At 37.0% G+C, this 20,355-nt stretch overlaps 1 protein-coding gene across 1 annotated transcript; it reads left to right on the forward strand.

Annotated features, from left to right (window-relative positions):
* Positions 1-3,549: 3,549 nt before the first annotated feature.
* slc25a20 (solute carrier family 25 member 20) lies at positions 3,550-20,300 on the forward strand. Its single transcript, XM_057846300.1, has 10 exons — positions 3,550-3,654; positions 3,750-3,866; positions 9,085-9,177; positions 9,272-9,399; positions 9,476-9,566; positions 13,583-13,700; positions 13,840-13,912; positions 13,994-14,103; positions 14,373-14,497; positions 18,825-20,300. Exons 2-10 carry the CDS (start codon positions 3,762-3,764, stop codon positions 18,885-18,887), a joined length of 906 nt encoding a protein of 301 aa, XP_057702283.1. The 5' UTR covers positions 3,550-3,654; positions 3,750-3,761; the 3' UTR covers positions 18,888-20,300.
* Positions 20,301-20,355: the final 55 nt, after the last annotated feature.

Genomic DNA, 20,355 nt, shown 5'->3' on the forward strand with positions numbered 1-20,355 from the left:
GCCTGGAACTCCAGACTCACCGCTGTTCCAGCTATAGAGTCTGGCGACTGTTCGGCGGCTCAAATTCCCAGGGCGGAGCAAGCCACATCAAACAGACAGCGGAGTGGACCAATCAGCGACAGGCAGATGTGACATTGCTAAAGCGACAAGAAACTCTAACGTGAGGACGTAAACATATAAGGAGAGCGGAGAAAGGAGAAGTTTATTCAACATGGCTAGCGCGAGACAGACTTGGTTTTAGAAACTCAATGTGTTTTTGGTCATTTAAAACTGATTTTACCGCAGATAGAAACCTATTCTCGGCTCTCCCGTTCACCATCTGTGTTGTTGAGGAGACGACTTCCGACGCGCAAGAGTGACATTGCTCGTTTGGAACACGTCACGCAAATAAACGAATCTGATTGCACGGACGATTTTGTTCGGGCTCGAGAGGCCAATAAGGAGCTGGGTCCCAGACTCTATAGCTGGAACAGCGGCGAGTCTGGAGTTCCAGGCTAATCATAACTATGACATGACACAGTCATGAGCATTAATGAATGCTTTTAACAGATGTCATTTAGTGTTGTTCGGCAAATTATCTCATATTTGAATAGATGTAAAAGCTCCAAACTGGACATAAATGGAGTTAGTAACATAATTTGCCAGATGACACTTAATGACATCTGTCATAAGCATTCAATAATGCCCATGATAGTGTAATGTCATAAATATGGCTGTCTTATGACACCACTGTCAAATAAAATGTTACCAAATACCATGTCAAGCAATTAATAAAACAACTGGGACAGTAACTGAATAAATAATAGCACATGAATTTTGATTGTTATTTATACATGTAGCGCTGCAATGCATACTAGGAGGCACGTGTTGCCTATTAACCCAAATAAGTTGACAAATAAGCCGCAATGGACTATAAGCCGCAGGATTCAAAATGAAGGAAAAAAGTAGCGTATTATAGTCCGAAAATTACGGTATATACCGTATTGGCCCGAATATAAGACAGTGTTTTTTGCATTGAAATAAGAGTGAAAAAGTGGGGGCCGTCTTATATTCGGAGTCAAGACATTATACCCATTCACGACGCTAGATGGCGCCAGATATCATTGAAGCGAATGCTGAATTTGAGGAGTAATGTTCTGTCATGACAGATCTCAGCTACTCTCAAGTATAAACAGTTTGCATTATTTTATTGCAATGTTTTTCCTTATTCAGATTAATTTCAAGACTAGTTACAGTTAGACCTCACTTTGATGGTTAATGCAGTTATCTTAAGGGGGGGGGGGGGGGGGGGCAGGGGCCAGAAAGTGTCATTGCATGTAATAGACTTGAAGCTGTTAAGCAATAAAACTGCAACAAAAATGAATGAAATGAACAAAAAAACATATTTTATTAATGGGTTGAAATAATTTTTCGAGCACCTTTTACAGTTATTGCCTATATATATATATATATATATATATATATATATATATATATATATATATATATATGTATATATATATATATATATATATATGTATATATATATATATATATATGTATGTATATATATATATATATATATATATATATATATATATATATATATATATATATATATATATATATATATATATATATATATATATATTGGCAGTGTATCTCTGTTTGAAAATATTTTTGGGGGATTGAACCAACTTTTTGGGGGATTGAATGATTTACACACAAATGTCCTAATCATAATATGGCCTAAACACAAAAAGGATTGCTTCAATCAAAGAAAACTTTTTCAATGAAAAATTAAGTGTTCAAATGCAAATTTTTCAGTGTCAAATATTTTTTCGCATTCAAAAACTTTTTTCTATGATTGAAAATGTTCTTTTTTTTATTGAAGTGATTTTTCATTTTGAAAATCTGTTTTTTTGAAGCAACTTAGTTTTTGATTGAAAAATGTCCTAGCCAAAATGTGGCCCAAACACAAATCAACATTACTTCAATAGAAAAGTTGCTTCAGTTAAAAAAAAAAAAAAAAAAAGTAAACGGTACTTCAGTTAAAAAAAAAAAAAAGAAAACAATAAAAAGAAAAATTAATCAAAGAAAAATGGCTTTTACATGCATTTTTTTTTTTTTTTTTTTAAGTTTTTTTGAGTTTCAAATTTATTTTTGCATTCAAATACATTTTTTTAATTTAGGCGACTTTTTGGGGGGGTTGAAAATATATATTTAGATTGAAACAACTTTTTTTGATTGAATAATAAAGACACAAATCCACCTCTATATGGCTCCGCTCAGGGGATACGATTTTTGACTGGGGAAACTACATTGGCACCACACCACCGTCGTCGTTGTACCACATTTAATGGATGACGATCTTGGCGAAAAGTATTGCCTAAGCAGCCTGATTTAGAATTCCCCTCAAGAATGATGGGAAACAAAAAACGCTCATTGTCAACTTATTATGAATGAATGAATGAATGAATGCTTTATTTGGACATGAGAAAAAAATAAAAATAATAGAGAAAAAAAACAACGAAAAACAAAATTATTATTATTATTATTTTTTTTTTTTTCAAATCAGACAGAACCAATTATATTCTCGAGATAACAGAAACAATAGTTAAGACAATAATAATAATGATAATAATAAAAAAGATCAGAATTTATTCATTGTTTCCAAAAAGGAGTAGGATGAAGCATTTGCTTATTAAAACCTACCCCCCATTTCTATTCCTTAATTATATCTGTCCGCCCTATGTAACTAGTCCTCATATTAACAATGAAATAAACTAAATAACCATATACATAAGATGCAAGATAAAGAAAAATAAACAGGACTTAGCCAATAACAGATATGTGAATACCCCCTATAATTTAACCCCTTCCTCTTCCCTATACCCAGTGAAAACCATGTGCTTATACCGCTTCCTAAACTGGGTCATGCTTGGACATTGCTTGACCCCCTCATCTAGTTTATTCCACAGCTTCACTCCACAAACTGAAACACAAAAACTTTTTAGTGTAGTTCGTACCCTCTGATGCTGTAAGTGAAGCTCCCCCCTCAAACTGTATTGTCCTTCTCTGTTAAAAAATAATTTCTGTATATTGCCAGGAAGTGACCTGTGTGAAGCCTTATACATTAGCTGAGCTGTTTGAAAATGAACCAAGTCCATGAATTTTAATGTTCCGGAATTTAGAAATAATGTATTTGTGTGATCCCTATTATTATAAATATTCTTGTAAGTTAACTTTATTGCTGACACTGCGTTTTGGGGTCATCTGCCCCAAAAGTCACACTCCGCCTATGTATTTACCTGTGTTTACTTCTTAATGAATCTGTAATTCTAGTAGCAGCGTGCAATGTTTTGATTAGTAGGAAGAAGAAAAAAACATTTGTAACAAATTAAGATTTGAAAATGTATTTATTTTAATTAATTTTTGTGTTTAGTCTAGCTACTTGAAATAATAAATGATTTTGGTGATTCTTGTTTTGGTTGTTAGGGCTCGGGCTTAGTGAACAGTCTGCTTAACCCAACCCGGACAGCAGAAGTTGACGTACAAGACCCCCTGTAGTGTGTGTTGCAGTTAAATCGGTCCGTGTCCATATGTGGGTGAAAGGTCTGGCGGTTAGATAGCTACTCATTTCCAATCATTCCTCACGTACCTGTGGCCGATCAGGTGAGCGATTTGTTGGATCTTTTTGTTTCCCTGCATGTGTACTTATCCTCACATCCCAATACACTTTAATTAATTTATTTATTTTTTCTCAAAAGCGGAAAGTCAAAATGTCAAAACAGCCGCAGCCGATCAGCCCAATGAAGAACTTCTTCGCTGGAGGTTTCGGTGGCGTCTGCCTCGTCTTTGCTGGTCATCCACTCGACACCATAAAAGTAAATCATGTGTGCATGTGGCAAAACATTCGCTCTGTGGTTTTTACTTAAAATCAACTGCAAGCACATTTCTATTTACCTGCTGATGTGCAGGTTGCCAAGAAATTGAGCAGAGTGCACTGCAGAACAGTACAGTACGTACTTACTGTACAGTACTTTGACCCACATTTTCATAATCCCTGAAATACATTCATAAACAAAATTCTTCCATTGAAGTTTGTTTGCAATCCTGGTCATTTTATATCTTTCCAATTTTTTGCAGATCTTATAATAATAATAATAAATAGGGCTGTCAAACGATTAAAATTTTTAATCGAGTTAATCACAGCTTACATATTAATTAATCGTAATTAATCGCAATTCAAACCATCTATAAAATATGCCATATTTTTCTGTAAATTATTGTTGGAATGGAAAGATAAGACACAAGACGGATATATACATTCAACATACTGTACAAAAGTACTGTATTTGTTTATTATAACAATAAAGATGGCATTAACATTAACATTCTGTTAAAGCGATCCATGGATAGAAAGACTTGTAGTTCTTAAAAGATGAATGTTAGTACAAGTTATAGAAATTTTATATTAAAACTCCTATTAATGTTTTCGTTTTAATAAAATTTATAAAAAATTCAATGAAAAAATAAACTGGTAGCTGGCCATTGTTAAAGTGTCAATAACTACACAATGTTCATGGTGCTTAAACCCATAAAATCAGTCGCACCCAAGCACCAGCAGAGGGCGACAAAACACAAAAAAACACAAGTAAAAAGTTGCCATGGCACTGTGCTGTCATTTTAATCTGTTTGAGCGTGGCATGCTCGTCAATTGCATCAAATATTTTAACGTGATTAATTTAAAAAATTAATTACCGCCCGTTTACGCGATAATTTTGACAGCCCTAATAATAATGCATTTTATTTCTAAGCACCTTTCTGAACCCCAAAGTCACTGTACAAGAAGACTGCAGATTGTACGTTGCCAAATGCACAGAACAAAAGCAAAATCATGTAACAGAAAATTAAAAAGACAGCATGGAGCGGAACAGAGGTCAAGCTGGGTATGGCAATTTCAATAGGTGGGTTTTGAGTGGGAGTGATACCTATCGATACGATACGATTTGCAATACAAAGCTCACGATAACGATCTGACGATATGGCGATACAACGATTATCGATACATTGGTCGGAAAATCATTCTAGGGTATTCTACAAACAACTAATAAACAGAAAAAACAAGCTTCTGCTGTGAATTGGATTGATTTTATCACTAGTAGACGTCCAATCCATTTGAACAGGGAGAGTGGCAGCGAATGAACGAATCATTCGCTGCCATCCCTCCCACTTCAAACGGACTGAACGTCTATGGCCGGTAGTGGCAGCCAATGCCAGGCAATGAGGTAATTTTGGGTCATTTAAGGTCATTTACCTGTTAATTTTCAGTTACTTCCTGATTTTGGGGTATTTTATGGGTCACTTCCTGTTTAGTTTGAGTTACAGAACAGGAAGTGACCTGGGAAACACCCAAATGAATAGGCAGTGACTCAAACTCAACAGTCAATGACCTGTAAATGCCCTAAAATGAACAACAAGTGGCCTGTAAATGCCCTGAAAATCAGACAAAATGAATGTGAATGCTCTGATTTCGAAAGAACGACCGTTCCCAGTCTAAATGGATTGGGCGTCGAGCACCGTCAATGCAGCCTTAGAGTTAACTGAGACACTACTATGGTGGAAGATTTGGGTAGCAACTTGTTGGTTTATTTTTATTTTATTTTTTTAGACATTGACACCATTTTAAAACGATATCTCCATTCTTGGCAGGAGCATATCGATAACCTTTTGGGATACAAAGTGTCACGATAGATCACCATTTCGATATTTTGTCACACCCCTAGTTTTGAGTCTGGATTTGAAGAGTGTGAGCAAGGGTGTAGGTTTGGTCTCAACATTGGTAGGGACAGTAAAACAGCATAACCTGCATTTACACGTTTTACTGGGGACAGGGCATTAATAAGACCAAACAGATTGGGTGAACGGCGGTCAGGGCTACAGTTCTCACAAATATGAACCTAATTAATAGATAGGCTAAATGATCAATGCAAAATAAATCTGGATTGACTTATACGAACTTTCATGTGTTTTGGTCAGGTGATACACCGTGCGATTCAAACCTTTGTTTTCAAAAACTACAAAAGAATCACTTTGTAAACTTCAATAATAAATGTCTGGATTTTATTAGCACATTTAAATTGCAATATTTGAATATAAATTGTATTAACACACTTACTATAATTTTCGGACAAAAAAACGCTACTTTTTTCCTTCATTTTGCGGATTCAAAATGATATTTGTTGATTGATTTATTTGGGTTAACAGGCAATATATCCCCCCTAGCTTGCATTGTAGTGCTACAGATGTAAATAACAGTCAAAATTCATGTTCTGTGCTCATTATTCATCAATGTGTTAAGCATTCAGTAATGCCCGTGATAGTGACATGTCATAATTATGACGGTCTTATGACAGTCTTATGACGCCACTGTCAAATAAAGTGTTACTAAATACCATAACAAGCAATAAATGAAACAACTGGAACAGTAACTGAAGAAATAATAATCACAGAACATGAATTTTGATTGTTATTTACATCTGTAGCTCTGCAAAGCATGCTAGGAGGCATGTTGGACAACAACAGTGTTGACAGCAGGTGGCAGAAGAGGTTGACTTTCTCCCTCTAGGGAGCAGTGATGGCCAAATGAAGCTTCTTGAAGCAATGAAACTTTGAAGCCAATTGGTTCAAAGCTTCATGGTTGTTCACAGTGCTTCCGCTGTCAAATAAAGTGTTCCCGGTTAATATCTTTTGGTATAAACATCCCATAATACAGTGAGGACAGCTGCGGCTTATAGTCCGGTGCGGCTTATACTGTGACCAGATTCCGTTTTTGTGTCACATTTTGTGGGTGGCGGCTTATAGTCAGATGTGCCTTATCTTGCGAAAATTACGGCACGTACATACTTTTAACTCGACTATGATTAATGTATGATTATCTGAAAAAATGTCTGCATAGGCTGCAAATAAAAACATTTTAAATAATGTAGAAAATACATACATTTTAAATAAATGCAAGTCAGCAGCCAATCAAACGTGCATTTGAGGGGGAAAAATGGACCAGCACATTCAGCAAGTGAAAATAGGTAAATGTAGGTCTTAACATAATGAAAATAATTCACTTAATAATGGTCAATAATCAATTTTATCATTGCAGCATTTGGGGAAGACAAAATTACCTATACAGTATAACTGGACTCATTATTATATGCAAATAAGGTTCCTTAAAAGTTGGTGGGGACAATTTTAGTATCCTGAAAAGTTGGTAGTGTTATGCCCCTACCGTCCCTATGCAAACCTACGCCCCTGAGTGTGAGAGAAATTACTAGGGGTGTGACAAAATATCGAAATGGCGATATATCGTGATACTTTGTATCCCAAAAGGTTATCGATATGCTCCTGCCAAGAATCGAGATATCGTTTTAAAAAGGTGTCAATGTCCAAAAGAAAAATGAACGAACATGTTGCTACCAAAGTCCTCCACCATAATAGTGTCTCCACGTAGGGCCGCAGTGGGTGCTGGATTTCATTCCAACAAAACAAGACTACACCATTTCACCTGACGCTGGCTCTACGCAGGGGCAAGAGGGGTCAGTGCTCCCTCAAATAAATTTCTTGCCCCATCCAATCTAAATTTTAAAAGTTGAGAAAGCAAATTTTTAATATACTCACAAAATCAATCCATTACAAGTTGACAGATTAATCTGCAATAGCGGTTGAAAAATCTGCCAAAAAGTGGTCTTGAAGATGTACCAGTTCTCTCTCATCTCTGTTTCCCTCCGCTATGTGTGTATAGATCACAGGATGGTCAGCGCGCACGCACAGTAAAGAGCGCACAGCCCCCATCTCAATACTTTGTTATGTACCCTTTGTTGGCAATAACTGAGGCCAAACATTTTCTGTAACTCTTCACTCTTCGCTTGGTGTAAAGAAATCAATTGTGGGAGCAATTATTAGAAAATGGAAGACATACAAGACCATTGATAATCTCCCTCGATCTGGGGCCCCATGCAAGATCTCACCCCGTGGCGTCAAAATGATAACAAGAACGGTGAGCAAAAATCCCAGAACCACACGGGGGGACCTAGTGAATGACCAACAGAGAGCTGGGACCACAGTAACAAAGGCTACTATCAGTAACACAATGCGCCGCCAGAGACTCAAATGCTGCACTGCCAGACGTGCCCCCCTGCTGAAGCCAGTACACGTCCAGGCCCGTCTGCGGTTCGCTAGAGAGCATTTGGATGATCCAGAAGAGGACTGGGAGAATGTGTTATGGTCAGATGAAACCCACATAGAACTTTTTGGTAGAAACACAGGTTCTCGTGTTTGGAGGAGAAAGAATACTGAATTGCATCCGAAGAACACCATACACACTGTGAAGCATGGGGTGGAAACATCATGCTTTGGGGCTGTTTTTCTGCAAAGGAACCAAGACCGTGTAAAGGAAAGAATGAATGGGGCCATGTATCGAAAGATTTTGAGTGAAAATCTCCTTCCATCAGCAAGGACATTGAAGATGAGACGTGGCTGGGTCTTTCAGCATGACAGTGATCCCAAACACACAGCCAGGGCAACAAAGGAGTGGCTTCGTAAGAAGCATTTCAAGGCCTAGCCAGTCTCCAGATCTCAACTCCATAGAAAATCTGTGGAGGGAGTTGAAAGTCCATGTTGCCCAATGACAGCCCCAAAACATCACTGCTCTAGAGGAGATCTGCATGGAGGAATGAGCCAAAATACCAGCAACAGTGTGTGAAAAGCTTGTGAAGAGTTACAGAAAACGTTTGGCCTCATTTATTGCCAACAAAGGGTACATAACAAAGTATTGAGATGAACTTTTGGTATTGACCAAATACTTATTTTCCACCATGATTTGCAAATAAATTCTTTAAAAATCAAACAATGTGATTTTCTGTTTGTTTTCACATTCTGTCTCTCATGGTTGAGGTTTACCCATGTTGACAATTACAGGCCCCTCTAATATTTTCAAGTGGGAAAACTTGCATAATTATTGGTTGACTAAATACTTATTTGCCCCACTGTATATAGTTTGCTATTTAAAAAAAGTTATAGTCAAGTCTTAGTTCAAAATGCGTCCCCCAGGTGCGTCTACAGACTCAGCCAAAGCCTAAACCAGGAGAGAGCCTCCAGTATGCTGGGACCATTGATTGTTTCAAGAAGACCTTAGCTAAAGAGGTGAGCGGCTGTGCAGCTTTATTTCAATGATGAATACCATTTGACGCCCAATGAGTTGCTTCACAGTGCTAACTCTCCACGCGTACATTTTCAGGGAGTAAAGGGGCTCTATAAAGGCATGGCAGCCCCAATCATTGGAGTCACGCCCATGTTTGCCGTCTGTTTCTTTGGCTTTGGTTTGGGCAAGAAACTGCAGCAGAAAAGCCCCGATGACATCCTCACGTATGTCAATGCTCCGCATTGGTTGTGTTTTGGTAATTTCCTACAATCGCAGGATGATTTTGTCTCCTCCCTCCAGGTATCCACAGCTCTTTGCTGCAGGCATGTTATCCGGTGTCTTCACCACAGCCATCATGACTCCAGGCGAGCGCATCAAATGTCTACTGCAGGTTGGCTCACTTCTTCTTCCCTTGCTGTACAGTGAGCGCCCACTAATATGGGATGATATTCCAGAATCATTCAAAATAGGTCAAAACCACAAATAGTTCCCCCACATGCTTGAAAAAAGCTAAAGGACAAATACTTAATGTAAGATTGGTGGCCAAAAATGGTACTGCAACTAGATCAAAATATTGAAACGCGCAACATTCCGCTTCCTTTGGGTTACCAGATAAGCGTTTAGCAATCTTTGGTGAAATTGCATCTGATCTGCATTCTGTATCACAAATGGTTATCATACCACTGTTGCATTTCAATCACAAAAGAGGCTAACATACTCATGTTAGCAATGATCATGTACATGCAACATGTGTAGTATACAACCTATGTCTATTACATACCAAAAATTCAATGAGTCCATGCATAAGGGTTTCAAATTGTAAGGGTGGTGCGCGAATAAAAACGGCGATCATTTTTAGCGAGGTGGGTTAACACAAAGATAAAAGAGCCAAGTTCCGAGCTCCAGGTTAGTTTCCATTGCCATGCATAAAATAATTGACAAAATCAATACTGTATGTACATGAAAAAAATTCTCCAAATAATTTTGCCTATAGTGTTGCTTTTCACGTTGGAAAATGAAAAGAAATATTTCATTTCACACTGTTCTTTTTTGTTTTCATCTCTATATTATCATTCTATTGTCGCATCCTTGCGTCACATACTATTTTCATAGCGGAAAATGTGACGTGTGAAATATTTTATTTATGCCAGAGCAGTCAACACTGTCTTAGGTCTGATGTGCTTCCTCATACCAAGTGCGAGTCAACCTACCATACAGCAAACCAGTTGAAAGAATTGTAATAAATAAATAAATAAGGCCTGTAAATTGAGGCAAACCAGTCTAAAATGCCACTCGCGCCATAGGGCCTGCATGTCTTTACCTTTGCCAAATACCTTAGACTTAATCACCGAACCCATGGGATTTGATTGAACTCAGGTTAAGAACCACTAGTTTCGAGGCTGTCATTCTTGCAAAAGGAGGATCTACTCAGTATTGATGTTTGGAGTGCCCAAATTTATGCACCTTAATTCTTTAAACAATTGTTGCGACTTTCCAGAACTTCGATAAACTTTCTCAAACTTTACTGTTTTTCTGCTATATGATATACTGTATTTAACTTAAATTGTTGATCCATACAACCAATATTTATAAAGCAAAATCTTAAATGATCAGGGGTTCCCAAAGTTTTTCATACCTTTGTAAATGAACAAATATCGTTTTCTGGTCAAATTTGGTGGGTGAGTCTTATAGTCAGATGCACCTTTACAGATCTAAAAAAAATAGGGATGCCACTATCGATTACTCAAGTAATCGATTCATCTATTGATTGGTCAGTTTGAATAATCGAGTAATCGGATTACGAACATTTAATGCATTGCAGAATCAATTTTTGGAGATGTAAACCAAAAAACAAGTCTTTATACCTGCAATAACATTTATTTTGGCTTGCTGAGATTGTACTTTCAAAAGAGCATTAAATGCGAAAACAAACTCAATACCAGAGTGTTTCTTCAAACAATGCAGAATTGCACTTTCATTTCACAAGAGCAATAAATGCTTTTAAAACTTAATTAAAATACCCGAGCTTTGCCTCAAACGGTATAAAAAAATGAGAATCGAAGTACAACAGTAGCACAATGGGCTAACTTGCATAGAAAAAATCCGCTAGCTTAAATCCTATAAAATGTTTTCATACAATGCTCTTAACAAATCATTCCAACACATATTCCCACAAAAAAACTGCTAAATATACCTTTAAACTAAATTACGAATACATAACAAACATATTAGCTCAAACAAAAACTTACAATCTTTTGTTGTTCTTAAAAGGGAGCAGCCGGATTCAGCCATGTTAGACAAGTTATGTCATATTCACTGTTGCCACTAGAGGACAGTGTATACTATCCACTCAAATGAATAAAATTCAACAGTTTCAAAACAAATCATTATAACGCCACTCTAATTAAATGAATCATCGAAGAAGCAAAATTCTAAGTCGAAGCTTTTTTCTAACTGAATTACTTGATTTAATCGTTGCAGCACTTCCAAAAAATACTGCGATTTTGTGTCAATCATTTTCCCATACGTACAGTGGGGCAAATAAGTATTTAGTCAACCACCAATTGTGCAAGTTCTCCTACTTGAAAAGATTAGAGAGGCCAGTAATTGTCAACATGGGTAAACCTCAACCATGAGAGACAGAATGTGAAAAAAAAACAGAAAATCACATTGTTTGATTTTGAAAGAATTTATTTCCAAATTAGAGTGGAAAATAACTATTTGGTCACCTACAAACAGGCAAGATTTCTGGCTGTCAAAGAGGTCTAACTTCTTCTAACAAGGTCTAACGAAGCTCCACTCGTTACCTGTATTAATGGCTCCTGTTTTAGCTCATTATCGGTATAAAAGTCACCTGTCCACAACAGTCACACTCCAAACTCCACTATGGCCAAGACCAAAGAGATGTCGTAGGACACCAGAGACAAAATTGTAGGCCTGCAACAGGCTGGGAAGACTTAATCTGCATTAGGTAAAACGCTTGGTGTAAAGACTGTCAACTGTGGGAACAATTATTAGAAAATGGAAGACATACAAGACCACTGATAATTCAGAGAGAGCAAGATCTCACCCCATGGCGTCAAGATGATAACAAGAACGGTGAGCAAAAATCCCAGAACCACACGGGGGGACCTAGTGAATGACCTACAGAGAGCTGGGACCACAGTAACAAAGGCTACTATCAGTAACACAATGCGCCACCAGGGACTCAAATCCTGCACTGCCATACGTGTCCCCCTGCTGAAGCCAGTACACGTCCAGGCCCGTCTGGGTTTCGCTAGAGAGCATTTGGATGATCCAGAAGAGGACTGGGAGAATGTGTTATGGTCAGATGAAACCAACATAGAACTTTTTGGTAGAAACACAGGTTCTCGTGTTTGGAGGAGAAAGAATACTGAATTGCATCCCAAGAACACCATACCCACTGTGAAGCATGGGGGTGTAAACATCATGCTTTGGGGCTGTTTTTCTGCAAAGGGACCAGGACGACTGATCCGTGTAAAGGAAAGAATGAATGGGGCCATGTATCGAGAGATTTTGAGTGGAAATCTCCTTCCATCAGCAAGGGCATTGAAGATGAGACATGGCTGGGTCTTTCAGCATGACAATGATCCCAAACACACAGCCAGGGCAACAAAGGAGTGGCTTCGTAAGAAGCCTTTCAAGGTCCTGGAGTGGCCTAGCCAGTCTCCAGATCTCAACCCCATAGAAAATATGTGGAGGGAGTTTAAAGTCTGTGTTGCCCAACGACAGCCCCAAAACATCACTGCTATAGAGGGGATCTACATGGAGGAACAGGCCAAAATAACAGCAACATTGTGTGAAAAGCTTGTGAGAGTTACAGAAAACGTTTGGCCTCCTTTATTGCCAACAAAGGGTACATAACAAAGTATTGAGATGAACTTTTGGTATTGACCAAATACTTATTTTGCACCATGTTTTGCAAATAAATTCTTTAAAAATCAAACAATGTGATTTTCTGGGTTTTTTTTCCACATTCTGTCTCTCATGGTTGAGGTTTACCCATGTTGATAATTACAGGCCTCTCTAATATTTTCAAGTGAGAGAATTAAACTAAACTTGACTAAATACTTATTTGCCCCACTGTACAAGAAATAGCCCTGTGAGAAATCCATAGTTAATTTTAAGTTCATATAATTTAAAAAATATTTGAGAAGTTAAAAAATTAAAATAAACAATGCAATTTTTTTGTACTCTTCCTATTAAAAGAATCGGACTTGAGCATCGTTTGGAACCAGAATCGAAAGGTGGAATCTGAATCGGAACCGTTCAAATTCAAACGACTACTAGTTATACTTACCTTATAGTGCGGAAAATACGGTAGTGATAAATCCACAACATTGTGGGAGAACACTAGTGAGTGTGTGACTGCGCGTGTGTGTGTAGATCCAGGCTTCATCTGGAAAAGTGAAGTACAACGGGCCGATGGATTGTGTCAAGCAGCTCTACAGGGAGTCTGGCATCAGAGGAATCTACAAAGGCACCGCGCTGACTCTCATGAGAGGTTCTGCTTTAATTTGCTTTGCAATTACCTTGTGCCAGTGAGTGTACATTCACCCGTTTGGCCTTTAATCATTGATCAGAGTTGGTTTTTTTTTCAATAACGAGGTATGTTTTAATGGAGACTTTGGTGTGTGATACAGACGTTCCTGCGAGCGGTATGTACTTCATGTCATACGAGTGGTTAAAGAATCTCCTCACGCCGCCGGGAAAGAGGTTAGAACTCCCAAAGGCCTCAGAATCAGTTCTGATTAATGAAACACAAACCCGACCTGTTCTCTCTTGATCTCTCTCCAGTCATAACGAACTCAGTATTCCCAGCGTGCTTTTCGCAGGAGGGATGGCAGGAATATTTAACTGGGCCGTGGCAATTCCCCCCGATGTGCTCAAGTCTCGATTTCAAACAGGTGTCTACCTATTTACTTATCTTTTAATATAACATCTCTAAGAGAACCCTTTGGTTAAAATGATGCTTTACTTTTGAAGTAAGAAAAAAGGCCAGTCGTAATGTCACTTAAAACATCAGCGGTTTCCTTAAAGTGAAAGTTACCTTCTTCTTTTAAAGCCTGAGTTTGTAATGTATTTTCATTGACCATTAATGTGATATTGTGTTATTGATTTTCATGATATAACATGTTCAAAATGACTCATGATTTGTTCGCGTCAATCACTGCAGCTCCTGAAGGAAAGTATCCCAATGGCTTCCGGGATGTTCTACGCGAGCTGATCCGAGAGGAGGGCATAGGCTCCTTGTACAAAGGTTTCAACGCTGTCATGCTTCGAGCTTTTCCCGCAAATGCTGTGAGTTTATTTTTCAATATTCACAACTATAAAGTACATACTAGCAATGCGCCGAAATATAAATTCATGGCCGAAAGCCGAATATGGGAAAACCGAGTCGGAAAAGCGAAACCAATTATTTTAAAGATTGTTTATATGTATATAAAGCACAATTAAGCCAATTTTTATTCAGATTTGTATTTTTAATTTTTAAATATGTATTTGTAATGCTTAGAAATAAAAAGCATTTATTTGACATTTATTTACGAGTGATGTTTTAATAATGCACAACAATAAAATACAGAATTAAATGTTGAACTTGGACCCGCTATAGAGTAAAAACCATGTTCTCTAAACTAAATTAAAATACCTGAGCTTAGCCTCAAACGGTAGAAAAAATAAATTAAAAAATGAGGATCTATGTACAACAAAAGAACAATGGGCTAACTTGCATAGCAAAAGTCTGTTAGCTTAAATGCTGTAAAATGCTAAGGTTAGGTGTTTTTTTTTTAACAAAGCTCTTAACAAATTGTTCAAACACATATTCCCATCAAAAACTGCTAAATATGCCTCTATACTAAGTTATAAATGCATAAGCAAACACATTACAGTAGCTTAAACAGACTTACAACCTTATGTTGGTCTTAACTGAGAGCAGCTGGATTCAGCCATGTTAGATGAGTTATGTCATATTCACTGTTGCCACTAGAGAGCAGAGTATCCACCCAAAACAATAAAACTAGGGTTTAGTGTTTAATGCATAAATAAACATATTACAGTTGCTTAAACAAAAACTTACAACCTTATGTTGGTCTTAACTGAGAGCAGCTGGATTCAGCCATGTTAGATGAGTGATGTCATATTCACTGTTGCCACTAGAGAGCAGTTTATCCACTCAAAACTATAAAACTAAAGGTAACACTTTCAAAACAAACCATTATAACTCCACTCTAATTAAACGAATAACCGAAGCAGCAAAATTTAATTCGAAGCTTTTTTGTAATCGAATTACTCGATTTAATCGATTCATTGTTGCAGTACTATAGTTGATAGATCAGCTATTCATCAGTCTAATGGAAGAAGGCACAAAGCTGGACATCTCTCTTAGTCCGAAAGGTGAGTGACCTCTACCTCCGACCTGAGGGTAAGAGGCTGTAATGGCTGCGCAGTGTATGGGAGGTGTCAGAGGCTATCTGTGTTTCTTTTAATTTGGCCCTTTTGTTTTACATGCTGATGAGTGAGTCCATGTCTTTTCTGATTATTTTGCTGCTCATTGTGATGATTTTGTTCAGTGGGTTCCAATGGATACTGGCTAGGGATCCAAACCAAGCTGTCATGTTGAAGGTTATTATTGATTCAATGAAACATCTATAAAAGGCTATAACAACTGAATGATAAACCTGGAGTCTGCTGAGACGGATGTTACGTTGATTCTCAAAGTGGGTCCAGGTACCACAAGTGGTATGTGAAATCATTACTGCTAGAGTGGAGTTCAGATGTGTTAAATTTTGAACTTGGTCTTAAGCAGTGGTATTTGGAGTATTTTTTTAGGTCATGTTTAAGAACCATGTTCTTTTTGTCGTGTTTAAATTTAGGGAAAGAGCATCCAGGTTGGTTTCAATCAAATTAGAACCAGTGTTGTTTTCGTCAACAATGACAACGAAAATATTTCATCGACGAACAATTTTTTTGTGACGATGACGAGCTAAAAATGTGGCTTGGCCGACTAGAACATAATAAGACAAATGCCAGTTTTCATCTGACAAGACGGCAAATCGAAAATGCGACATAGTTTCTGTGATATCTTCACAATGCGTGACATCTTCATATTGCACATGGAGTACATTAGCTTGCATCATGTTTGGGACGTGTCACTCATGTGTGATGTGCTGCGCCTGTCCCTTACTCTCCTCGGAGTTTAGGATATGTTTCAAGTAGACATGTGCCGATTACCGGTATCAAGGTATACCGTGGTATGAAAACGTCAAGGTTTCAAAACCGCAAAAATTTTCCGTCATACCGTCCCTAAGGTGTTAGCTATTTTTTATGTTTTCAAAATACATGGAGAAATCCCTCGCTTGCAGCTGCAAGGCTCAACCCTCCCCCACCGGTTGTTGCTCAGTATCAGTGACTCAGCTGTGCTACACGATGGCTGGAAGAGTTGAAACTCTTGAACTTTTTTCCCCCATTGAAGAAAACAAAATCGTTGGTATGGGAATACTTCAGCTACAGCAAAGTTACAGACGATCGCATTTTAGAGGAGGGGGGCCAACTGACATGTAAAACATGCCGAAGAGGCAATACCTCTAATATGATTTCGCATTTATACAAAATTAAAGGTTAGTAAACACTGTCATGAACGTTTTCCACCAGCTATGAGTTAACTCCAGCATGTTTAGTGTGTTTAGCGGTCGTTTCCTCTCGGGCAACTGTCCGTTTTGAGAAAGAGAGTGTGTGTATAATGTAAACATTATACGAGTCATACACACATGCTTTTTATGGAAAATAATTCCATTATTTTTGTTCTGATTGTAATAATGTTGGGCTGTGGATGTGGGTTTTAACTCACTTTAAGGACTGCATTTTATTTAGATTTTTTATTTTTTTTATTTTAACTTAACATTATACTTATGTTCCAATTTGCTTATATGTTTTAAAAAAATAAATATCCTGTTAAATGGAAAAAAAGTTTTGGTTTAAAAAAAAAAAAAAAAAAGTCTTAAAGTAACACATTTTAGAGCTGTAGTTGCAATACCATGATACCGAGACACCGTGATATTTTGGTTTAAGGTTATCATACCATCAGAATAACATACCAGCACATGACTAGTTTCAAGCTAGGCTGCGCTCCATTTTGCTTGTTTGGAAACACATGATAAGATTTGTTTTCTTATCTTGGCAAGAGAAAATATGTAATTTTGCTTAGGCCTCTAATGGTCTGCTGAGTTATCACACACTAAATGTAACTCGTAGCATTAGCATCAGCTTTAGCGTAGTGAACATCCTCTCAAACGCGCTGACTTTTTTTTTTTTTTACATAGTTTGTGGCTTCTAGGTAGGTTTGATAGAAAATAAGGTTCTGCTTTTCCTGCTGAGTGTGTATGATAATCAAAAAGTTTGCATTGTCCTTGTAGACACTACAATATGTGGTCATTCATCTATATTCATGTCAAATTGTGGGAAACCTTTATTTTAGGACTAAAACTTTTGAATTTCACAGACGAAAACATTTTCGGTAACTGTCGACTAAAACGAGATGAAATTTGTTTAGGGTTCATCGACTAAAATTAGACAAATTGCAAAATGTCTAGTTTTTTAGTCATATGACTAAAATATGACCAAGACTAATAAGTATTTTCATCCAAAAAAGTAAGAGAAAAATTACCGTATTGGCCCGAATATAAGACGGTGTTTTTTGCATTGAAATAAGACTGAAAAAGTGGGCGTCATCTTATATTCTGGGTCTAGACATTATACCCATTCACGACGCTAGATGGCGACAGATATCATTAAAGCGAATGCTGAACTTGATGAGTAATGTTCTGTCATGAAAGAGCTCAGCTACTCTCAAGTTTAACCAGTTTGCATTATTTTATTGCATTGTTTTTCCTTATTCAGATTTGTTTCAAGACTACAGTTAGACCTCATTTTGATGGTTAATGCAGTTATTGCAATTTTGTTGTTTTATCACAATAGATTGGTTTTTTTACATTTCAAAAACCAGAAGTCGTTCATTTACGAATGTGATCGCACATTAGTTTACATATTTAAATGTTCAGTTATTAAGATTTGAATGAGGCAAGATATCATGCTTTTTCTCTCAAATATATTGTTATAATCATTTGTTTCAGATGTACTGTAATTATTTTCTGTATAAAAATTAATTTGGTGTTCAAAAAGTCTTTTTTCAAACTTCAGTCTTGAAAAAGAGGGGGTCGTCTTATAATCAGGGCCGTCTTATATTCGGGCCAATACGGTAAAAGGCCTGCGAAAAACGACACTGATGAAAACCAATGGAAGATCTGCCTCAAAACTTCCACCTTTACAGAGATAATGCTAATTTGTGCTGTTTACTGAATAGTGTTTTGGAATTGTGACTAGTTTGCGACGGCGGCCTGATGTGATATGACCTGGAATGAAATGTATTTACGTGGTTAGCTGCTGAGGAGCACAGAATGTTATATGAAACAGTTCCAGGAAAGAGTAAGTATTATGAGCATTATTGAGGTAGTATGCAAATTAAAGGATACTCATTATAAACACGTTTGTCAACAACATGTATTTGAATGAGAATTTGAGTCTTTCTAAATAAAGGACAACTTGTTTTTTTTCCCATTTGTGTCATCAGGCTTGCTTCTTGGGATTCGAACTGGCAATGAAATTCCTGAACTGGCTGGCACCAAACCTGTGATGAAAGTGATAGTGCATTATGACATACACACACACACACTTGGACTATATGATTTTATGGACTATGATTTTAACAAATTTCCAATTCACTACTTGATTTTGTCTGAAAACTTGGCATTTGAAGCATATTGTATTTCCTCAAATAGTGGCCTCCACGCTAATTGATGTTAAATAATATCTTGATTTGTCATCTACTTGAAACTAAAACGTTCTTTTCCTTTGTTAGAAGCACCTTTTTACCCCTTTTGGGGAAACAAGCAACTATAATTAACACAACAGCAACACCGGGCAAAGAACATCATTTCATACTGAAGATGATAATGCGCTAAACATGCATGTTGTCGTTTCTTGCCACCTCTGCTCTCACTCCACAATGCCATTTTACAGGGAATTACTTTGGCTAGTCTGTATACTTCCAGCTTGCCTGTTTTCTTCAGTTAATCTTTTTTTTTTTTTTTTTAATTATCCAACATCACTTGCCTTACAGTAAATATTGAAGTATATATTCTTTTAAACATTCGTTTTTCAAATCATAATGAAGTAATCATGACTATTTGTGTGAGCTTGCCCTGATGCATTTTAGAATAACTTGTCTACTTGTCTGCAACTGGCAGAGGTTGATTAAAAGCGGGCTCAACCAGTTTGCAGTGGAAAGAAGCAATGAATGATGCCAACTATGACAAGTTGAGCTATGGCAAGCAGAATTAACATTTCAAAGCTAAATTTGACAATCCGGAAATAACATTGTAGAATATCTACAGTGACGTTCTGAGTCTATGTATAGTAACATTTTTAAGTGCTATCTGTAACTTAAGCAAAGCTAAATTACAGGTAACTGCAAGACATTCAGTCTGGCTGTTGAACATTTAAAAAAACTTGCCATACATCCATACTATTATAATCAGAGGTGGGTAGTAACACGTTAAATTTACTAAAGTAACATTTTGAAAAAAATTGACTTCTTAGAGTAGTTTCACCTATCAATACTTTTTACTTGGGTAGATTTGTGAAGAAGAAACACTACTCTTACTCTGCTACCTTGAGCTACACTAGAGTTGTTACATTTTTCCTCTTTACATATTGACTTTATTCTTGACATTTTAGCTGTTTTAGTTTCACCAATGAGACTCGCAACAATAACCACATGACTCCATTATACCAAACAAAGGTAACAATGTTTTTCTCCACTAGAGGGCACTCATGCGCTTTGGACAGGTGATGTTTCACTTTGTTTTTCTGGTCTGAATTTGATGATTTTTGTGCCTTTTTGGGGCCTAATATGGCCATGTAATAGGTTATAGTACATAATAAAAATAACAGTTTATATAGATGAAAGTTGCGATGGGGAAAAAGCCTACCTTATAATACCTTTAAAAAAAAAAAAAAAAAAAAAAACTGACATTGTAAGCAGTTACTCACAATGTTACTAATAACGTATTCTTTTCAAGGAATACTTTTTTACATGTACT

The sequence above is a fragment of the Corythoichthys intestinalis genome, chromosome 9 (assembly GCF_030265065.1).
Source record: "Corythoichthys intestinalis isolate RoL2023-P3 chromosome 9, ASM3026506v1, whole genome shotgun sequence".
In the NCBI taxonomy this organism is placed as follows: Eukaryota; Metazoa; Chordata; class Actinopteri; order Syngnathiformes; family Syngnathidae; genus Corythoichthys; species Corythoichthys intestinalis.

What these genes read in the sequence shown, in the direction of transcription:
- slc25a20 (XM_057846300.1), top strand. Translation starts at nt 3,762, where the DNA reads ATGTCAAAACAGCCGCAGCCGATCAGCCCAATGAAGAACTTCTTCGCT. An exon ending in AGCCCCGATGACATCCTCAC is followed by an intron (nt 9,400 to 9,475) that starts GTATGTCAATGC and finishes TCCTCCCTCCAG; the next exon opens with GTATCCACAGCTCTTTGCTG. An exon ending in GAGCTTTTCCCGCAAATGCT is followed by an intron (nt 14,498 to 18,824) that starts GTGAGTTTATTT and finishes TTGTGTCATCAG; the next exon opens with GCTTGCTTCTTGGGATTCGA.